The sequence below is a fragment of the Pseudophryne corroboree genome, chromosome 4 (assembly GCF_028390025.1).
Source record: "Pseudophryne corroboree isolate aPseCor3 chromosome 4, aPseCor3.hap2, whole genome shotgun sequence".
In the NCBI taxonomy this organism is placed as follows: Eukaryota; Metazoa; Chordata; class Amphibia; order Anura; family Myobatrachidae; genus Pseudophryne; species Pseudophryne corroboree.
Genome location: NC_086447.1, coordinates 264,880,130 through 264,902,932, shown reverse-complemented (window position 1 = coordinate 264,902,932; position 22,803 = coordinate 264,880,130). Strand labels below are relative to the sequence as shown.

Below are 22,803 nucleotides of genomic sequence, written 5' to 3'. Positions count from 1 at the left end.
TAAAAAAAAAAAAAAATTTTTTTTTTTTTTTTTTAGTGGAGGGGGTTTCTGGGTACTCGGAAACCCCCCCTGGGTGCGCCACTGGCTGCATTGCAGAAACGTGGACATATCACCCTCTTTTATTTAGGGCAGAACAGAGGACGACAAATGTCAGGAGTAGTTCTCTGGACATCAGTGGATGCACATTTTCAGATTCCTGGATTTTACAGATTGGCTTCTGAATTTTACTTTGTTTCTAGTTGGGGAGAAAGATCTAAGCAACAGGCCCAACCAATGGTACTTAGGGATTGTTATGCTATGGTTATATTTGCTGTCATCTCTACTTCCAGGTTACAGTAGCAACAAACAGAATGGCCTGGGATTTGTTGATAATCTTAGATGTAAAAGCATTCTCCATCATTTTGGACACCTGTTGATTAGAGTGCATCTCACCTAATTCACTACCATCCTGTTTTAAAGTACAGATGTGTCCTCATACATCTTGCCTCAATACACTATATAGCGCGAGATGCCTGGCGTGCGTAAGCTGACAGTTTCCGTGCAACTCCGTTAGCGTTGGGCGTCTTTTTGCCCACAATGCATCTTATTTGCATCACTATGCGAATAGGACGCACAAGCAGACTCTGCTGATTAAAATGATATGTTACGTGCCTATATTCTCTTTGCGTCTGCAGCTGCATCTGTGTACTAAAATGGTATGTTACAGTGTTTTCTAGGAAAATATGGCGATACAGGCTCAGTTGCACACGGGATATAGCCATGCTGCGTATCATTTTAATCAGCAGAGTCTGCTTGTGCGTCCCATTTGCATCATTTTTCAAATAAAATGCATTTTAATGAAAAAAGTCGAACGTAAATACGCTTGGTGCTACCGAGTCATGCCATGGTTTTCGTGACTAGAAGGGCTGTTTAACGTGCAGTAAAGTAAAGTAGATATACAAAATCTCAAATATGGACTTATTAAGAATAACAGTCAAATATGTATGCTAATCCATAAAAGGAAGCAAATACTTGTGTGTGCCTGTTAGATAATCCTGATCGGTGTTCATAGGGCTTGTACACAACTGCAATATTTTACTCCAGTAATATCAACACTGGAAGTCCAGACTCTTATCATCCAAGTGGTTAATAATAATAATAATAATAATACTACTACTACTAATAATAATAATAGTAATTTTAGACTTGCAACTTGTCCCGGGTATTGAAAGCTGCAGCTGCTAGCATATTTGATCTTGGACTATCAAAGTAATGTCCAACTGTTTCAGCACAGTAATACAAAAAAAATAAAACAATAGAACTTTTGGGTGTTCTCTGTGTGCTCTGCTAATAGTACCAATAACAACAACATCCCTTGTTCCACAACCTAATAGTAAACCATATGGGGGGCATATTACGTTTATGCACTTAAAATGGTACTTAAAGTAATTAAAAAATGGGCTCATATTTGTTCTCACCTCATTGAACAAAACATTGTGCCTGATTCAGATGGATTGGGCGTCGCTGCTGCTTATTTAGAAGTAGCAGTGATGCACAGATATGGTAACGCAGCAGGAAATGTCAGGTATAAGTAGACACTTCCTGCATGCATGTGTGAGCTAGTGCTGCTTCCGAGGATGCAGTATCGGATCACCTGCAACACCACTGGTCGGCTGATACCCCTTTAACACCGCATTTGGCGAGTCGCACCCGGGAACCGTACATGGGTGTTTGCTGGGTGCGACCCACCTCAGCCCCTTTCACAGCGGCAACCCCAGTAAGGCATATTGCCGGGTTGGTGACGTCAACAGTGACGTGATCTCCAAGCGCCACCCATCCATAATGTGTGAACGGGAAATGGGTCACATCGACCCGGCAACCTGTTCACACCGCACAGCGACCGGGGCTGAAACCGTGTTCAACCCCAGCCGCTACCAGGGTTGAAATACAGGGTCGCTCGACCTGGGATATTTCCCCTTGGCCCTTTCAGACCACACAGCAACCCGGGTTATGCGCGCTCATGTGCAATAACCTGGGTTAAAAGCTGGCAGTCTGAAAGGGGTATGAGTGACCCATGGGATCACGCAAGCCAGGCCACTGCAGCTACTACCATGAGGCCAGTTGGAAGACAGAGATCCTGGCATCTGCAATCCCCCCAAAATGGAGGCAATACACTTCCGTTTCCAAAATCGGAAGCCCTCGCCACCCAAAACGTCTGGAAACTGTTAATCACTTGACGTCTGCAGCCATTCTGCTTCCAACGCCACAGGACCTGTTCAGCACATGTGCAAAGTAACGAACATCGGTCCTTTGCGAAAATGAACAGGAGCTGCATCAGGATCTGACTCGGGTCGTCAATGCGTAAACAGAGCCTGAAAGGAGCCTCACAGATGATTAAATAACCCCTACATGTTCATGTAAGGCTGAAAAGAATGGACAACTGATCAATGCAATATGCTACTTTCTGTATTGTTAGTTACGTATTAGAGTATACATTAAGTACCAATATTAAAATACAAGACATATAAATTACATTTTGGCTGTAGCAGAGCACTGACTACAAATAGTCAACTACCCACATTTCTTCTATAAGCTATAAGCCATTAGCAATTAACCCAGTGGATGCCATACAAGGTAACGTGGAAAGCACTGGAGTTCACACACTGACCACTATGCATTTAACTTTATTTAAAACCGCAAGGTTTATGGGCACTAATAATCCATAACCACATAAATCATTTTCCATGCTTTCCTATTCTTCTGTGCAGGCCTGGGTCTTCCTCAGCCAGGGATAGCAATGTAAGCCAAAAGAACTTGGATTTGTGAACGGAATACTGAAATTCAGGTTCTGGCTCACAGCCATACTGCCCCCCACAGAGCTGGGCAGACAATCACTATTCATTCAGTGTGTTCTACAATTATTATGATTTCAAAGCAAGTTTTGTGAATGACTATAAAATAAGAAAAATTTGAATGTCCACAGTAAGCATGCAAATAAGAGACCGATGGTTAAAAACATCACATCTTAAATACACTGATGCAAGTTTTTTATATCATTTAGTTTCTAAAATTGTATCTAGTTTATTTTCCCTTAACTGAAAAGTTAAACATACAGTATGAACATTTGTTTATTGTGTTCCTACGTGTACAAGTACACACCAGAGCATTTTTTTTACCCGCATCTGTCAATATAACATGGGGGAAGTAGCTATTTCATAAGGCCCATACACACTGGGCGATTTTGAGCTGAAAGCAGATCACTTTTGGTGTGTTGAGCTGTTTTCACCTCGAAGCCGCCCAGTGTGTATGGACAAGCGATGAGCGGTGAGCTCTGATGCGCGCTCCTGCTTCATCGCTGGCGGCCGCAGTTAATCTACTGATATTACCAGTAGATGAACGGCGGGGTGAGCGACTTTCCATAGCGTCCTGCTATGGAAAGCCGCTCACCCCCGCTGACATCGCTGGGCAGCGGGGAAAAGCGCTCAGTGTGTATGCACTGAGCGCTTTTCAGCCCAGTGATGTCAGCGCTCATCGCTGTACATACACGCTGGGCAAAAACGCCCAGTGTGTACGCACCTATAGTCTGCATGTTTATGAAGCTAAGGGGCAAATGTATCAAGCAGAGAAAAGCATGGACAAGTAGAAACGTTGCCCATTGCAACCAATCAGCTTGTACCTATAATTTTATAGAATGTACTTAACAAATGCTACCTCAAAGCCAATTGCTGATGGCATAGCAACTGGTTGCTGTGGGAAACCTCTCCACTTGTACCAAGCAGTGAAAAAGGTGGAGGTGGGACAGATTATCTAAGTCTTACGTGCTGCTCTCGTCCCCATACCCCCCGCACTCTTCCCTCTCTGGGACAATCCAGCTTTCCCTGATGGTAAAGACAGACGTGCTTTTAAACACTGGAGAGGTGAAGGTTTAATTTTCATTACTGATATTGCTCCTTTGCACTCTTTTCCGTCCTTCTCTGTGTTACAAGACAGCTATAATCTCCCTCCTCAATGTTTTTACCAATACCTGCAGCTTTGTAGTCTCCATTCAGCGCTACTTTATTCACAAAGTTCCTGGTAAGAACCACCCTAGAATCGTTATGTTTCCTTCACCCTTTGTCAAAAGGCCTTATTTCATTGATTTATCGCCTTTTACTTAAGCATCATTTGCCCTCCTTAGCCGCGTTGGGAAACTGACTTGCAAGAACAATTAGGACCTGACATCTGGGAACAGATACGACAAAACTTGGCATCCTCATCTACCGCAATTAGGTATAGAGAAAACTCGTTCAAAATTTACGTTCGCTGGTATCTGGTTCCAACACGTCTGAATCGCGCCTTCCCTGATACATCAGATCTATGCTGGAGGGGTTGTGGGTTGAGAGGCACCCTGCTCCATATCTTTTGGGAATGTCCCCAAATAGCCCCACTATGGAAGGCTATACGTAGGCTAAACTCACGAATCACTGAGATAGACATACCGCTTTGTCCATCTTTCTTTCCACTTCCTCGGAATATCCCTGACATACTGAAGCCTTCTCAGAAACTTATCTGGCATATCACTAATGCGTTGAAATGTAAAACTGTTTACCATTGGAAATCCCACACAGTCCCATCTATGGCAGCTATCTTAGCGGCTATCTGGGACACTTATCATATGGAATTCATGCCTAGTACAGTAGATGACAATGCGTCTTCCTTCACTGAGTCCTGGACTTCCTGGCTAACACACCATAAAGCACCTCCTCCTCTGACATTCGGCTATTGACAGGGTTTAATGCCCAATCATATATTTATATTTCATTTGTAAATGTCTGCTTTTTTTAGTTTCTTAAATTGTTCATCCATCTAATCTAATTGCTTTTATTCAAATTTTCATTAGGAACAATGATGTTGTCTGCTGCTGGGTTCACTACGATCTGCCGGCGGCCGGCCTCCCGTCGACCAGCATACCGGCGCCGGGAGGCCGTCCGCCGGCTTACCGACAGTGTGGTGAGCGCAAATGACCCCCTTGCGGGCTCGCTGCGCTCGCCACGCTACGGGCACGGTGGCGCGCTACGCGCGCCACACTATTTTATTCTCTCTCCAGGGGGGTCGTGGACCCCCACGAGGGAGAATAAGTGTTGGTATGCCGGGGGTCGGGCTCCCGGCGCCGGTATGCTGGTCGCCGGGAGGCCAACCGCCGGCATACTGAAGACCACCCCTGCTGCTAGTAAGGGCAATCATAGGATAAAAGTTTCTCCAATCTTTAATCATTTGTACCTCGTTTTTCGCACTTGTGGCCGCAAAAACACATAGGTCTGGGAACTTATCCTGCATCATGTGTGTTTTTGCACAAAAACTGAATTGTCCAGGAAAAAACTGCCGTAAACCCCCATTTTTCTCTCCCAAAAATGTTCTTTCGAGACTAACTGAAATCCCCCCTAAGTGCGAGTGTAGCTGCTGTAACTGGTGTTTGAATGAACCAGAACTGGTTGTAGCAGCGCAGCAATTTATGGGAAATGTGAGCACATATTAAAAGTCTTCATTATTTACAGCAAAAGTTTGTGCCATATCACATATCCACTCTTCAGGAAAAGTCTGCCTTATCTTATAAATGTATATAAAACAACAATAAAGTTTCCATTATGTAAACATCACCAATTCATTGCTATGCAGTATGGTGATATAAGAGAGGTTCACAGTGAGGACAGTGGCAGATAAACCATAGTGGATATACAGAGCACATCTGTGCTAGGGAGTTCAGCTAAGAGCTGCTGTACTGCAGCCTGCAGTGTCAAGCACAGCGTACAAAGAAAACTGGCTCCCACTCAACTATAACACAAACATCTTCCAATGCTATCAGCATTTCAATTGCAGGTTAACAAAAACCATTATACACATTAAACATTGTCCACTAAAACTTCTCTCTTACTACGGTACTTCCCAAGGTTTCTGATTGCTCTCCCCAGCATGAGGCTGGACCCTCCCCTCTCACGCCACAAAGACTCGCTTTGTAGTGTACCAAGGGGCAAAGGATGGATGCCTTACTAACTAGCCCCACTTCTGCAGTATGGGAAACAGGGTCCATGCCAAACTGCTGCCCCACCAGTGATAAAATACAAACGTTATTACCTATAATGGTGCTGCTCATTAATATTATTTGAACAATTCTGAAATGTACTATTAGAAACATACTGAAAAGAAGCAGCAGAAAAAGGTGCAGGCAATATGCCTACATAACATAGCTGTGGTAACTTGTGAAAGGTTCTGTACACAAAGAATCCATTCTGACAAATTTACTGTCATCCCATAAATACTAATTGCTCAGCTACTGTTTACGCAACACATAAAAATAACCCATTACATAAAATAACTGCACAATACATAAGAGCCTGTGATTATCATGTTTCCTCTGCACAACTTCCTCCACTCTTAGGAAGGCTTAATACATCTCCCCCTCGGTATTATAAACAACATAAACACACAAAGTAAAAAGCAAAATACTGCTTTGCTGCAGTCTTGCAATCTTTATTGTAAGCATTACTTGTATTGACTTGTGTCAACTGTCACTCTCCATCTGAAAGTGTGCCGTAATGCTGCACTATACTGGGACCAGAGATAAGAGACAATGGGGGTCATTACGAGTTGATCATAGCTGTGCTAAATTTAGCACAGCTACGATCTTCTTCCCTGACATGCGGGGGGACGCCCAGCACTGGGCCAGCCCGCCCCGCATATCAGTCCGGCCCCCCCTTGCAGAAGTGCAAAGGCACCGCACAGCGGCAATGCCTTTGCACTTCAAGAGTAGCTCTCGGCCAGCGCAGCTTTAGCATGCTGGCCGAGAGCTACTCATCGCTCCCCGGCCCGCTACGGTTGCGTGTGACGTTAAGCAGACGCTGTGGCCCGCCCCCGTTAGGTCCGGCCAACCCACGGTTCCGCCCCCTCCCGCCCAGCGATCGCCTCTGCCTGTCAATCAGGCAGAGGCGATCGCATCCCTGCTATGGCCTTCGGGCGTCTGGAATGTGCCGGCGCACTACGGCACCAGCGCATGCGCAGTAGGGACCCGTTCGCTCTGCTGCGTTAAAACGCAGCAAGCGAACGGGTCAGAATGACCCCCAATGATAATGATAATACAGGTTTATTCTCTAGGTACATTTATTATCACATGAAAGAGAAAAGTTATAGAGACATGTCTAATCATCTGCATTATTCCCAGAGAGCATCACAGCAAACAGGACCAGTGAGCATGCAGATATGCCGTGTATTTATTGATAGAAGGTTATTCACTAGTATTGCTCATAGGTGTAATCAGACAATTGGTATTATATAACCTGCACTAGAATGGCTGATGTAGTTTAAATGTACAGTTGCACCTTTGAACTATGGGCCTTATTCAGGTTTGTTAGCAAACCAAAAAAAGCACACTAATGGGCAAAACCATGTGCACTGCAGGTGGGGCAGATGTAACATGTGCAGAAAGATTTACATTTGGGTGGGTTGTGTTCAAAATGAAATATAAATTGCAGTGTAAAAATAAATCAGCCAGTATCTACCCTGTACAGACACAATATAACCCACCCAAATCTAACTCTCTCTGCACATGTTACATCTGCCCCACCTGCAATGCACATGGTTTTGCCCATTAGTGTGCTGCTTTTTTTGCTAACAAACCTGAATATCCCCATATATTTCTGAACAACTGTTAAGAGAACAGTATAAAATGTCATTCTATCAATATTTTAAATGAAACAAAAATTATTGATACACTTATTTTATGGTGCTGGAAAGCAAAATATGGGTTCTAGATTTTATTTTTTACCTGACTGTGAAAGCCCAGAAGCCCAAAACACTAGAAATGGGTAACCTAGAGGAAGGGTATACAGTATTTACTAAACATCTGCAGTCTGAGCGCTCAATTAAAAGGGCATTTGTAATACTGTACATGCAAAACAAGCCTGATTTTGCGTGTATTACTATTTGAAAACAAATGTTTAGTAAATAAATCCCAGTGTGAAAAACTCACCCTCAACAAACTGGCTCATTAGTGTATGGCAATCAACTGTTTACAATGATTTTGATTTAATTAGTATGAAATAAGCAATATAGCAATATAATATCTCCAGTGAGTAACTATGCTTTTAGGGGTCAGACTTAGGAAGAGAACAAAACAATCAAACAAGTATTATTTTTACATTGTTGAATCTGTGTACATCCGTTTCTATGGTGACTCATACAGGGACGGCAGTGGCTGGATGCGGCCACGACCGGATGACGTTATTCGCCATGTTGAACCCGGAGGTATTCTTGTCTGCAGCGCACAACCTGGGGTGATCATCTCTTTTATAAGGTCAGATGTTTTTGATGTTCTGTTGATCTTTGATAAAGGTACTCTGTACCGAAATGTCAGTTTGCACACATTGGCTACTGTGTGATTATTTACCTAGATGAACAATCCCCTGGATTTGTACTACATTGTTTTGGAAGGAATCAGGATAGTTGGAATTTTGCTAATTGAGTGCCGGATCTTGCAGACACACACAAATATTTACAGGTATGTCACCAGTGCCGTTTCTAGCCGCGGGCACTTGCCGGCTCCTATCCTGCTCCCTCCCATAGCACTCCGCTTGGGGGTGTCATTTCACGCAACTGCGTCATTTCACCCCTGAGCAGAGTATTATGGGCGGGAGGAGGGGGAGCCCGATAGCAGTGCTGGCGCCAGCGAATACACACCCCTGCCAACGAGCATTACCCCTGGCAACAAGCATTACACACCCCAGGGAACGAGCATTTCACCAAGCAGGACACCCATAGCATGAAACAACTGGCAAAGAGCATGACCCCCAGTGCATGAAACCCCTGGCAACAAGCATGGCACTCATAGCATGGAACTTCTGGCAATGAGCATTACACACCCCTGGCAAAGAGCATGACACCAAGCGCATGAAACCCCTGGCAACAAGCATGGCACTCATAGCATGGAACCTCTGGCAATGAGCATTACATACCCCTGGCAAAGAGCATGACACCAAGCGCATGAAACCCAGCGCATGAAACCCCTAGAAATGAGCATTATACTCAGCGAATGAAACACCTCGCAACGAGCATGACACCAAGCGCATGAAACACCTGGCAATGAGCATGACACCCAGCGCATGAAACCCCTGGCAACGATCATGACACCCAGCGCATGAAACCCCTGGCAACGAGCATGACACCCAGCGCATGAAACACCTGGCAACGAGCTTGACACCCAGCGCATGAAACCCCTGGCAACGAGCATGACACCCAGCGCATGAAACCCCTGGCAACGAGCATGACACCCAGCGCATGAAACCACTGGAAACGAGCATGACACCCAGCACATGAAACCCCTGGCAACGAGCATGACACCCAGCGCATGAAACACCTGGCAACGAGCATGACACCCAGTGCATGAAACCCCTGGCAACGAGCATGACACCCAGCACATGAAACCCTTTGCAGCGAGCAGATAATTGAAAAATAATTTGAAGCTTTACTGCAGGGCATAATGAATCACGGGCATTGCGGTGTGTGGCACAATATGGTGCAGGGGGCATAATATGTTGCAATGGGCATTACTGTGTGGGGCTTAATATGGTGAAGTGTTTTTTTCCCCCCTGTAGTGTCAGAGGTCTGTTGTTGCACGGTCAAAAACTGGGGTGTACGGTAGCCTTTTTCTGTGACGCAATGCCCATCTTATCAAGGCCACGCCCCTTGTGCACTTTTTTATGACTATGGGAAGGGGGCATTTTTGAATGTCTATGGGGGGAGGTGCAGTTTTTTATTGCTCGCACTGGAAGCCAAATTGTCTAGAAACAGCCCTATATGTGACATCTAACAGGTGCCAATATTTCAACCCCTACAATTTGCAATTTTGTGCTGGCTTCATACTAGCAGGAGCAGATGCCTGCATGAGAACTTTCGCTGAGGACTCCAGGCACTGGACAAGCCATAATGGGATAGGTAGTACAATGACTGAGAACAGCACATAACACAAGCTATTAAGGCAGTTAAAAATATGTAAAAAACAGTGGGGGCCCTACCATAAAATTGACAAAAAGATATGCTGGCATTGGTTTTTAAAATGTATAATGTGGAATTACTCCCAACATCACAAATGTGTTAAACACACTGGACACACTCCAGTTCCTATTATGCCTTACAGAAAGCCCAGTTCACATATGCCACAGTGCCCCCAAGATGGTGATGTTGCTTTGTGTGGGGGCCCATGGGTTACCTCCCCCACTGCCTTACTGTTAATCCAACTCTGCCATCTACTCAGATCAAAGAAAAAGAAATACAAAATAGGAACACTGTAAAAGTTATATTGCTGGGGTCAGGGTAGTGTCAGACAATAGCAAGAAGTGGTCATAGATGTATCTTCAATAGAATACTCTAATACCCTTTTCAGACAGAAATGACTGAAAATCCCGGCTTTTACCCGGCATTTCACTGCCGGGTCGTTTTACCGGTCCTTGCCTTACCCCCCTTTCACACAGACAAGCAAATTCCGGGTCAAGAATTTCTACCCGGTAATTTGTGGTTCAACATGGATATTTCATCTGTGTGAATGGGTCAACCGGGGACGAAATACCCAAGTCTCTGACCCTGGTAAATTCCAGGATCAAAGTCCCGGGAATCTCAACCCGTGTTGCCCTTTTCACACAGAAAAAGGATCCACGTTTATCGATAAATTACTGGGTAGAACTTCTTCATTTCTGTGTGAAAGGGGTATAAATCAACAAAATGGGAATATTTTTTTGTGCACTTCTTGAAGATGAATTCCTGTATATAGAATAGAACATTAGAAGTGATTACAGTATTAAACGCTTGCATATTAGTGGGATTCATAGTAGTCGATTTGATTAGGGGTAATGCCTACTACGTGCTCATGTAAGGGAATAATGGCAAAGGCACCCTTCATCACCCCTAAATCTTCCTCACTTCGACCCTGAATTGTGTATTTTAGTTTGTAGCCACTTAGGGGTGCGTATTAAAATGTGTGCCATGGGGTCTACCGTGTGTACAGCTGATGTGCACACAGCATCTCATTACATTGAATCGACCCCTTAATGCTTATTATTTAGCCCATATTTGTATAATGTTTCAACTACACACCACACACTTCTATGTCAGCAAAGAAAATCTCATTCAGAAAGTGAACAAGTACAGTACACTGAAGGGGAATATCTGAAAGTTACTTACCACTGACAGTTGACTCCACGTCGACCTTAGAGGTTTATATTCAATAATGATCCTTTCTTCTTTTGGCTCTTTGGAATCATTATCCTCATCTGAATCAATATCCAGAGCTTTCTCCTTGTAATTTTGGTACAGAACAGCATTTTCTGAAAGCAAAGGGGAATGCATTTAGTATATGTATGGCATTCTCAAATCTCATAATGCAATAAGGAAAGTTAGGAAAAACAATTGCAATTTCTGTGTTTTTAGAAATGCTTCTGTAGAACAATAATATAAGGTGGAGATGTACTAAGCCTTCGAGAGTGATAAAGTGGAGAGAGATAAAGTACCAGCCAATCAGCACCTAACTGCCATGTTACAGGCTGCGTTTGAAAATGACAGGAGCTGGTTGTTTGGTCATTTATCTCTCTCCACTTTATCACTCTTTAAGGGCAGACTGTATTAAAGTGAAAATGCGGTAAAAACTCTGTTTTCTGGGTTTTTACCACATTTTCGTATGTACTTACCTCTGTCCGCCGGGTCTCCGCCGTGCAGGGTAACACCAGATTTTCTCAGAATGGGTCAGAAATTGCTTTAATAAACAGAAATACTTTTTCATTGATAGAAGTCAGAATCAGATTCAGGGATCAGGCCGCCCCTAGACACACCATTATTGCCCCCCCCCCCCCCCCCCCAAAAAAAGAAAAAAATCACCTGTGCCCACATAACTGCACCCACACCACTCACTGCCCCCTGCTGCTCACATTGCTCCATCAGCGCTCACTGCCCCATCACCCCCCCCCCCCCCACACGCACACACACACACCCCGCACACCTTCCCCCTACTGCTCACACACAAACACTGCATACATACACATGCCTGCTGTGCCACCCTCAGAAGTGGCGCACATGTCTCACCTGCCTAGTGGTAGATCTGCCACTGGGTGATATATAACAAAACTGTTAATAAACAAATAAATACCCCACAGTATCTTTCCTTATCTCCCACTACTCCACAATGTATCTGATTACCACTTTTGACAAAACTTTCCTAGAGACATATATGCCAAGTACTACAAATGAGCTGGTCCCTGAAGTATTTAACATTGCCACAGTAAGTTTTCTATTTAGGTACAGATGTGTCCTCATACATCTTGCATCAATACGCCACGCAGCGGGAGATGCCTGGTATGAGTGAGCTGACAGGTCCCGTGCAACTCTGTTACTGTCTGGCATCTTTTTTTTTTGGTAGCATAAAATGTGTCTTATCCGTATTGCTATGTGAATAAGACGCACAAGCAGATTCTGCTAATTAAAATTAATATATGGCATGTCTATATTCTGTGTGCGACCACGGCTGTATCTGTATACGAAATGCCATGCTACAGTGTTTTTCTAGTAACACTGCATTTGGTATGCAGATTCAAGCGCGGTGCCTAGTCCCTGCTGAAATGCAGTCATTACACATGATGCTACCTGTCCCTGCTGTTGCCACCAAAGAGTCAGGCAGCCCAGCAGGAAATCCACTTGTCAGGCTCACTACTAGTCAAAGGCTTACCACAGGAGCAGCCCGCAGCCTCACAGCTCTCTACAGATGAGACAACCTAGCTGTGAGTCCCTCTATGTGTATACGAGAAAGTACGGGTGGGGACAGGCATGGCCACGGCAGGTACAAGAAAAAACACGACACCCCAAGAGCTGTGTGTGTGTGTGTGTGTGTGTGTGTGTGTGTGTGTGTGTGTGTGTGTGTGTGTGTGTGTATACAGGTTGAGTATCCCTTATCCAAAATGCTTGGGACCAGAAGTATTTTGGATATGGGATTTTTCCGTATTTTGGAATAATTGCATACCATAATGAGATATCATGGTGATGGGACCTAAGTTTAAACACAGAATGCATTTATGTTACATATACACCTTATACACACAGCCTGAAGGTAATTTTAGCCATTATTTTTAATAACTTTGTGCATTAAACAAAGTGTGTGGACATTCACACAATTCATATATGTTTCATATACACCTTATACACACAGCCTGAAGGTCATTTAATACAATATTTTTAATAACTTTGTGTATTAAACAAAGTTTGTTTATATTGTGCCATCAGAAAACAAAGATTTCACTATCTCACTCAAAAAAGTCCGTATTTTGGAATATTCCGTATTTCGGAATATTTGGATATGGGATACTCAACCTGTATATATATATATATATATATATATATATATATATATATATATTTCTCTTACGTCCTAGAGGATGCTGGGGACTCCAAAAGGACCAAGGGGTATAGACGGGATCCGCAGGAGCTTGGGCACACTAAAAAGACTTTGACTGGGTGTGAACTGGCTCCTCCCTCTATGCCCCTCCTCCAGACCTCAGTTAGACTTTGTGCCCAGGAGTGACTGGACACACACTAGGAGAGCTCTACAGAGTTTCTCTAGAAAGACTTTTGTTAGGTTTTTTATATTCAGGGAGACCTGCTGGCTACAGGCTCCCTGCAGCGTGGGACTGAGGGGAGACCTACTTCTTCTTAGTTAAGGGCTCTGCTTCTTAGGCTACTGGACACCATTAGCTCCAGAGGGTTCGATCACTTGGTTCGCCCAGCTGCTTGTTCCCGGAGCCGCGCCGTCACCCCCCTCACAGAAGCCAGAAGAAAGAAGCCGGGTGAGTATTAGAAGAATCAAAGGCTTCAGTGACGGCAGAAGACTTCAGTAACGAGGTACAGCGCAGCGGTAGCACTGCGCTCCATGCTCCCACACATATCACCACGGCATTTTCAGGGTGCAGGGCGCTAGGGGGGAGTGCCCTGGGCAGCAGTTACTTGGGTCGGTGGCTGGCAAAACACACATTATACGGTCAGTAGCGGATCTTGCCACGCGTCTAGTTTCCCTTTCGTGGAGAGGACCTTTACTGTAATGATGTCCGGTGTGCGTTGACGTCATCGCGCACCGCACAGCAAAGGTCCTCTCCACGAAGGGAACTAGACGATTAGCGTCTAGTTTTCCTTCGTGGAGAGGACCTTTGCTGTGCGGTGCGCGATGACGTCATCGCGCACCGCACATCCTACTACAGTACAGGGGTGTAACTGACCACGCCCCCTGTATGAAGCCATGCCCCCTAATGCCGCCCGGGGCGCAAGAAGCCCCGGAACCGGCCCTGTATACGGTGTCCGGACACCGTATAGATTACCCCCGCCAGTGAACAGATTTTGAATTTTAGCGGGCTACAGCGCGCCGGGAAGGGGCGGGGCTTAGCCGCACATTGCTCACCAGCGCCATTTTCTCCTATCTCTACAGTGCTGCAGAGACGCTGGCCCGGACCTCCAAGCTCCCGCAAGTAACAGGGAGGAAAAACGGGGGGGGGGGCACATAAAATTTGGTGCTTTCATTTAGTTTAGACAGCGCTGATCATATATACTATTCTTTTAGTGTATGGGCGCTGGGGTGTGAGCTGGCCAACTCCCTCTGTGTTCTCCCTGCAGGCTTCTCTGTGGGTCTGTCCCTGTGCTTGTGGCCTGTGTGAGTGTGGGTGTGTCGACACTAGGTGTTGACATGTCTGAGCCTGGGTGTTCCTCCCCGGAGGAAGTTATGGGGGTGCAGAAAAGGATTTAGGTATGTCTCTGTCGGCACAGCCGACTGCTGATTGGATGACTATGCTGAGTACACTGAATGCGAATGTGGCTTTATTATCTAAGAGACTGGATAAATCTGATTCTCAGACACAAACATGGCGACAGTCTGTGGAGGACGCTTTGTCTCAGGTACAGACAGTCTCAGGGTCACAAAAGCGTGCTTTTAACCAGATGGCAGATACAGGTACCGACACGGACTCTGACTCCGATGTCGATTTGAATGAGGCTTCTTTGCATCCACGGGTTGTCAAGAGTATTCAGTACATGATTATAGCCATTAAAGATGTTTTACGTATATCTGAGGAACCTGCCGTTCCTGACACAAGAGTTTGTTTATTTAAAGGGAAAAGACCTGAGGTAAAATTTCCCCCCTCTCATGGAATGAATGCTCTGTGTGAAAAGGCTTGGGAGTCGCTTGAAAAACGGTGGCAGATTCCAAAGAGAATTTTGATGGCATATCCTTTCCCCTCTGACGATAGGGAAAAATGGGAGTCGTCTCCAAATGTGGACAAGGCTCTCTCGCGATTGTCCAAGAAGGTGGCGCTTCCGTCTCCTGACACGGCTGCTCTCAAGGATCCGGCGGATCGCAAGCTGGAGACGACATTGAAGTCCATTTTCGTCAGAACTGGTGCATTGCTCAGACCTGCTGTGGCATCGGTATGGGTGAGTAGTGCTATTGCTAAGTGGGCTGAAAATTTGGCTTCTGATATGGATGCTCTTGATAAAGATAATATTCTTTTGACTCTTGGTTATATCAAGGACGCTGCAGATTACCTAAAGGATGCGGCGAGGGATGTTGGCCTCTTGGGCTCAAGAGCCAATGCCATGGCGATCTCGGCCAGGAGGGCGCTGTGGGTTCATCAATGGAATGCTGATGCTGACTCCAAGAAGAATATGTAAGCTCTCCGTTTTAAAGGTAGTGTCTTGTTCGGTGACGGCCTGGCTGACCTGGTGTCGACCGCTACGGCGGGTAAGTCATCTTTTCTTCCCTATGTTCCCACACAACAGAAAAAGGCACCCCATCAGCAGATGCAGTCCTTTCGGTCTAATAAATACAAAAGAGGTAAGGGCTCGTCCTTCCTCGCTTCAAAGGGTAGAGGAAGGGGAAGGAAGTCGCCTGCAGTGTCAGGCACCCAGGACCAAAAGTCTTCCCCCGCCTCTACCAACTCCACCGCATGACGCTGGGGCTCCCCTGGGGGAGTCCCTACCGGTGAGGGGCCGTCTCCAATTCTTCAGTCAGGTCTGGGTTCGTTCGGCTTTGGATCCTTGGGTCTTAGGCATAGTGTCCCAAGGGTACAGACTGGAGTTTCAGGAGATGCCCCCCAACCGGTTTTTCGTGTCGGCCTTGCCAGCTTCTCTTCCCGAAAGAGAGGTGGTAAGGGATGCGATACAAAAGTTGTGTCAACAGAGGGTCGTGGTCCCGGTTCCCCTGTCAGAACGGGGTGTAAGGGTTCTATTCGAGCCTCTTTGTCGTGCCGAAGCCGGACGGATCGGTCAGACCGATTCTGAACCTAAAATCCCTCAATCCATACTTAAAAACTTTCAAGTTCAAGATGGAGTCTCTTCGAGCGGTGATCTCCAGCCTTGAAGGGGGAGATTTTTTGGCGTCAGTCGACATAAAGGATGCTTACGAACACATCCCGATATTCCCTCCTCATCAGGCATTCCTGAGGTTCGCGGTGTAGGATTGTCATTACCAATTTCAGGCGTTGCCGTTTGGGCTTTCCACGGCCCGAGGGTTTTCACCAAGGTAATGGCGGAGATGATGGTCCTCCTTCGCAAGCAGGGGGTCACAATTATCCCGTACTTGGACGATCTCCTGATAAAGGCGAGGTCCAAGGAACAGTTGTTAAGAAATGTGTATCTCTCCATGTCGGTTCTGCGACATCACGGTTGGATTCTAAATTTGCCAAAGTCTCAGTTGATCCCGGCCATTCGGCTGCCCTTCCTGGGCATGGTCCTCGACACGGAGATGCAGAGAGTGTTTCTTCCGGAGGTCAAAGCTCTGGAAATCCAGACCATGGTCAGGGAGCTTCTGAGACGGACAAGTGTGTCGATTCATCAATGCACTCGGGTACTATGGAAGATGGTTGCGGCTTACAAAGCCATTCCGTTTGTCAGGTTTCATGCCCGGGTGTTTCAGTGGGATCTGCTGAAAAAATGGTCCGGGTCTCACCTGCACATGCACTGGAAAATAAGTTTATCTTCCAGGGCCAGGATTTCTCTCCTGTGGTGGCTGCAAGGCTCTCACCTTCTAGAGGGATGCCGATTCGGAATCCAGGACTGGGTCCTGCTGACAACAGATGCAAGTCTCCGAGGCTGGGGAGCAGTCACGCAAGGAAGAAATTTCCAAGGAAAATGGTCAAGCCAGGAATCTTGTCTCCACATAAATGTTCTCGAGTTGAGAGCCATTTACAACGGCCTGCTGCAAGCAAAGAACCTTCTTCAGGGTCTCCCTGTCCTGATCCAGTCGGACAACATAACAGCGGTGGCGTACGTAAACCGCCAAGGCGGAACAAGAAGCAGGGCGGCAATGGCGGAGGCCACAAGAATCCTTCGCTGGGCGGAACAGCACGTGAGCGCTCTGCCGGCAGTCTTCCTCCCGGGCGTGGACAACTGGGAATCAGACTTCCTCAGCAGACACGATCTCCATCCGGGGGAGTGGGCTCTTCATCAAGAGGTATTTGCAGAAGTGACAAGGCGTTGGGGAATTCCTCTGATAGACATGATGGCGTCTCGCCTCAACAAGAAGCTTCTGAGGTATTGTTCCAGGTCAAGGGACCCCCAAGCCAGTGCAGTGGACGCCCTGGTGACTCCGTGGGTGTTTCAGTCGGTGTATGTGTTCCCTCCGCTTCCTCTCATTCCAAAGGTGCTGAGGATCGTTCGACGAACAAGGGTTCAGGCGATACTCGTCGTTCCAGATTGGCCACGGAGAGCCTGGTATCCAGATCTTCAAGAATTACTAGTGGAAGACATGATGGCGTCTCGCTTCAACAAGTAGCTTCCGAGGTATTGTTCCAGGTCAAGGGACCCCCAAGCCAGTGCAGTGGACGCCCTGGTGACTCCGTGGGTGTTTCAGTCGGTGTATGTGTTCCCTCCGCTTCCTCTCATTCCAAAGGTGCTGAGGATCGTTCGACGAACAAGGGTTCAGGCGATACTCGTCGTTCCAGATTGGCCACGGAGGGCCTGGTATCCGGATCTTAAAGAATTACTAGTGGAAGATCCCTGGCCGCTTCCTCTAAGAGAGATCCTGTTACTGCAGGGGCCCTGCATGTTTCCGGACTTACCGCGGCTGCGTTTGACGGCGTGGAAGTTGAGAGCCAAATCTTAGCTCGGAAAGGTATTCCCGGGGAGGTCATCCCCACTCTCCTTAAAGCTAGGAGGTTACGGCGAAACATTATCACTGTATTTGGAGAAAGTATGTTTCGTGGTGTGAAACTAAAGCAGCGCCTGCGGAGGAGTTTCACTTGGGTCGGTTTCTCCATTTTTTGCAGGCAGGCGTCGATGCAGGCCTGAAATTGGGTTCCATCAAAGTGCAGATTTCGGCTTTATCTATTTTCTTTCAGAAAGAATTGTCCGTCCTTCCAGAGGTTCAGACTTTTGTGAAGGGAGTACTGCATATCCATCCTCCGTTTGTGCCGCCGGTGGCGCCGTGGGATCTTGAAGTGGTCTTGCAGTTCCTTATGTCTCACTGGTTTGAACCTTTGCGTAAGGTTGAGTTAAAGTTTCTCACTTGGAAAGTGGTCATGCTTTTGGCTCTGGCGTCTGCCAGGCGAGTGTCAGAGTTGGCGGCTTTGTCTCACAAGAGCCCTTATTTGATCTTCCATTCGGATAGAGCGGAATTGAGGACTCGTCAACAATTTCTGCCGAAAGGTGGTTTCTTCATTTCACATTAACCAACCTATTGTGGTGCCTGTGGCTACGGATGCTGTGGCGGTTCCAAAGTCTCTTGATGTTGTAAGAGCTTTGAAAATTTATGTCGCCAGAACGGCTCTTACCAGGAAAACAGAGGCTTTGTTTGTCCTGTATGCTTCCAACAAGATTGGAAATCCTGCTTCTAAGCAGACTATTGCTCGCTGGATTTGTAATACGATTCAGCAAGCTCATTCTTCGGCTGGGCTACCGTTGCCGAAGTCTGTAAAAGCCCATTCTACCAGAAAAGTGGGGTCATCTTGGGCGGCTGCCCGAGGAGTCTCGGCACTTCAGCTTTGCTGAGCAGCTACGTGGTCGGGTTCAAACACCTTTGCTAAGTTTTACACGTTTGATACCCTGGCTGAGGAGGACCTCATGTTTGCTCAATCGGTGCTGCAGAGTCGTCCGCACTCTCCCGCCCGTTCTGGAGCTTTGGTATAGACCCCTTGGTCCTTTTGGAGTCCCCAGCATCCTCTAGGACGTAAGAGAAAATAGGATTTTAATACCTACCGGTAAATCCTTTTCTCCTAGTCCGTAGAGGATGCTGGGCGCCCATCCCAGTGCGGACTGTTACTTGCAGTTGTAGTATTACTGGTTGTATTTGTTTACACGTGGGTTGTGTATTAGTTATATTCAGCTTGTTGCTGTTGTTAAGTCATACTGTTATCTGGTTTGCTGCTACTCCGGTTGTACGGTATGTTTGTGGTGTGGGCTGGTATGTTTCTCGCCCTTAGTTTAAACAAAAATCCTTTCCTCAAAATGTCCGTCTCTCCTGGGCACAGTTCCTATAACTGAGGTCTGGAAGAGGGGCATAGAGGGAGGAGCCAGTTCACACCCAGTCAAAGTCTTTGTAGTGTGCCCAAGCTCCTGCGGATCCCGTCGATACCCCTTGGTCCTTTTGGAGTCCCCAGCATCCTCTACGGACTAGGAGAAAAGGATTTACAGAAGGTATTAAAATTCTATTTTAGTTTTCTGTTAAAAGCCACCCTCTGCTTGGGTTCCGGTCATGTGACTGGCGTTCAGGATCCCGGCGGTCACCATGCCGACGCCGGGGTTCCAAGCGATCAAAAGCCTTATCAAATGCCAACTAACAGGGACTATTCCCACTCGTGGGTGTCCACAAAACCCATATAGTGGGAATAGAACCTGTGGTGAGCGCAGCGAGCAACTGAGAACGCAAGGGGCTTGGTTGCGCTTAACCCCCCTACCCCTCCCCCAGCGGGATTCCGCTGCTGGTCACCCAGCCCCAACCCATCTGCTTTAAAAGAGGGTGGGCCAACGCGGGTGCGGGGGCTCCAAAAGATTCTGCTGTACCCGGGCTCCAAGATTTCTGTTGCCGGCCCTGTGTGTGTGTGACACCTTGTACCCCCCGGGTGTTTGACCCCCTACCCCCGTATATTATACTCTGTAACCGCCTACCACTGTGTCTATGACACTCTGTACCCCCTAATCATGTATCCTATTGTTGGTATTGCACACTGCCATATAAATATATTACAGCTACTACTGCTTGAGCTTGTCCTCATGAGAAAGTGTGCTTTCTATTTGGAGAAAAGTCACCAATATATAATAGAATGCAGAACCTGTTCTGTTACATGTCAGAGTGCACTTACTGTAAATGGTTGCTAGGACAGTACTGGCTCACACATAAACATTGCTATTGCTTGTGATGTCTCTATATTGGAAACTTGCCCACCATGTAAAAAACAATCTCGTGTTGCATGACGCAGCTTCACCATAGCATAACGCACATTTTTCATAAAACCTATGATCTATAAATGCTACATACTTAAAACCTTGGCGCAAAATATACCGTATTAATTAGGAACTTTGGTGGTCATTCCGAGTTGTTCGCTCGGTAATTTTCTTCGCATCGTTGCGATTTTCCGCTAATTGCGCATGCGCATTGTTCGCACTGCGACTGCGCCAAGTAAATTTGCTATGCAGTTAGGAATTTTACTCACGCCATTACGAGGTTTTTTCTTCGTTCTGGTGATCGTAATGTGATTGACAGGAAGTGGGTGTTTCTGGGCGGAAACTGGCCGTTTTATGGGAGTGTGTGAAAAAACGCTGGCGTTTCTGGGAAAAACGCGGGAGTGTCTGAAGAAACGGGGGAGTGTCTGGGCAAACGCTGGGTGTGTTTGTGACGTCAAACCAAGAACGAAACTGACTGAACTGATCGCAGTTGCCGAGTAAGTGTGGAGCTACTCAGAAACTGCTAAGAAGTGTCTATTCGCAAATCTGCTAATCTTTCGTTCGCAATTTTACTATGCTAAGATTCACTCCCAGTAGGCGGCAGCTTAGCGTGTGCAAAGCTGCTAAAAGCAGCTTGCGAGCGAACAACTCGGAATGAGGGCCTATGCTTCAGTATCTCTCTAGTGATGTAATGTGAGATGCAATATGATGACAGTGATATAAATATTTTAGGAGGGTACCTCTAAGAACTATAGAAGGCCTGAGACCATCCCGAGTCGGTGATCCACTCCCTAAAAGGAGCACTTGTCTACCACAGTAGACCACCATTTCGGGTACGAGTCTAAACCCCCTAATACACGTTCATCCAATGTTATAACAGTATCACACTATGCCTGTGTTTTATCCTGTATTTTAAAAGGTTATATGCTCTTTAAATTGCAAGAGACTAAATGTCGTTTGGTTCTCTCAAAAGCGCCTGAGATTCAGGGTGGTAACTATTTTATTTTATAGGCTGCTTGTAATCCTTCCATTTTCAGATAGATGTCCGATATGCTATCCGGTGGGCCCTTTAGCAATAGTGTGCAATACAACAGATAGAGTACCATGTGCACACCTCCCAACTGTCCTGATTTTCATGGACTGTCCCATTCGCAGTGTCCCACAGTAGGGGAGCATTTGGGAGACTCTCACTATGCGCTGTTCATGCCCGATAGGGACGAAAACGTGGGCGTGATAAGCTTCCAGTGAGGCCACACTCCCTACCTGCAAGATGACCCCCCCTAATATCTGGCACGCACAGATATCCCTCCTTAGCACTACAAGAAGTTGGGGGGTATGCCATGCTTAGAGGCATACTTAAATGCATTAGGCTCAACAGAGACATCTTTGTTACTTTAGCCCAGCGGTGGGGAACCTCCGGCCCGCGGGCCCCCGAAGGATTTTATAAATATCCAAATGGCCCTCGGTAGAAAAAAGGTTCCCCACCCCTGCTTTAGCCCCATGCCACAAACACACGCTGTACTTTTATTGCAGTTTCTCTTTCTCATGCTACATAATTACTATAAATCTGTTGATTGTTTAACTTTTTTTCTTGCTGCTTTATCTAGTTTCTTACATTTGTATTGCTTCATATAATAGCTACTGTAGTTAGTGTTTGTATTCTGCTGAACCATCTAGGCAACTTCTGTGGAGCACCTGCGTTGTTCACACAGTGGGGGTGATTCCGAGTTGTTCGCTCGCTAGCTGCTTTTAGCAGCATTGCACACGCTAAGCCGCCGCCCTCTGGGAGTGTATTAAAACTTAGCAGAATTGCGAACGAAAGATTAGCAGAATTGCGAATAGAAATAGAAATAGCGATCAGTTCAGTCAGTTTCGTTCCTGGTTTGACGTCACACACACGCCAAGCGTTCGGCCAGCCACTCCCCCGTTTCTCCAGACACTCCCGCGTTTTTCCCTGGCACGCCTGCGTTTTTCCGCACACTCCCAGAAAACGGCCAGCTTCCGCCCAGAAACACCCACTTCCTGTCAATCACACTACGATCACTTCAACGATGAAAAATCTTCGTTCGGGCGTGAGTAAATCTAAGTTTTGTGTTAAAATACTAACCGCATGCGCACTGCGAACCATGCGCATTTTTGCCTTAATCACTCCGTTGCGAAAATCGGCAACGAGCGAACAACTCGGAATGACCCCCAGTATGTGCACGTCTTCAGGTACCAGACATTGTTACATGGAGTATGCCAGAGTAGAACCAGGCCAAGTACAGCCTTTGGAGGAGATAGAGGGGTGGCAGATAGCAGTTTACTATTGTATGCCTGTTCCTCCAGCAAGAAAAGTGTAGCATTGTCATTCTTTTGAATTGGAAAGATGGCTTCCCTGTCACACACAAAGTATTGTTA

At 46.4% G+C, this 22,803-nt stretch overlaps 1 protein-coding gene across 2 annotated transcripts in view; it reads right to left on the bottom strand.

Annotated features, from left to right (window-relative positions):
• ARHGEF26 (Rho guanine nucleotide exchange factor 26) overlaps positions 1-22,803 on the bottom strand; it is a 269,992-nt gene that overhangs the window by 226,293 nt on the left and 20,896 nt on the right. For both annotated transcript variants that reach the window (XM_063916107.1, XM_063916106.1), the window contains exon 4: positions 11,185-11,327. In XM_063916107.1, coding sequence (XP_063772177.1) covers positions 11,185-11,327 — 143 coding nt within the window. The remainder of the gene's footprint in view (positions 1-11,184; positions 11,328-22,803) is intronic.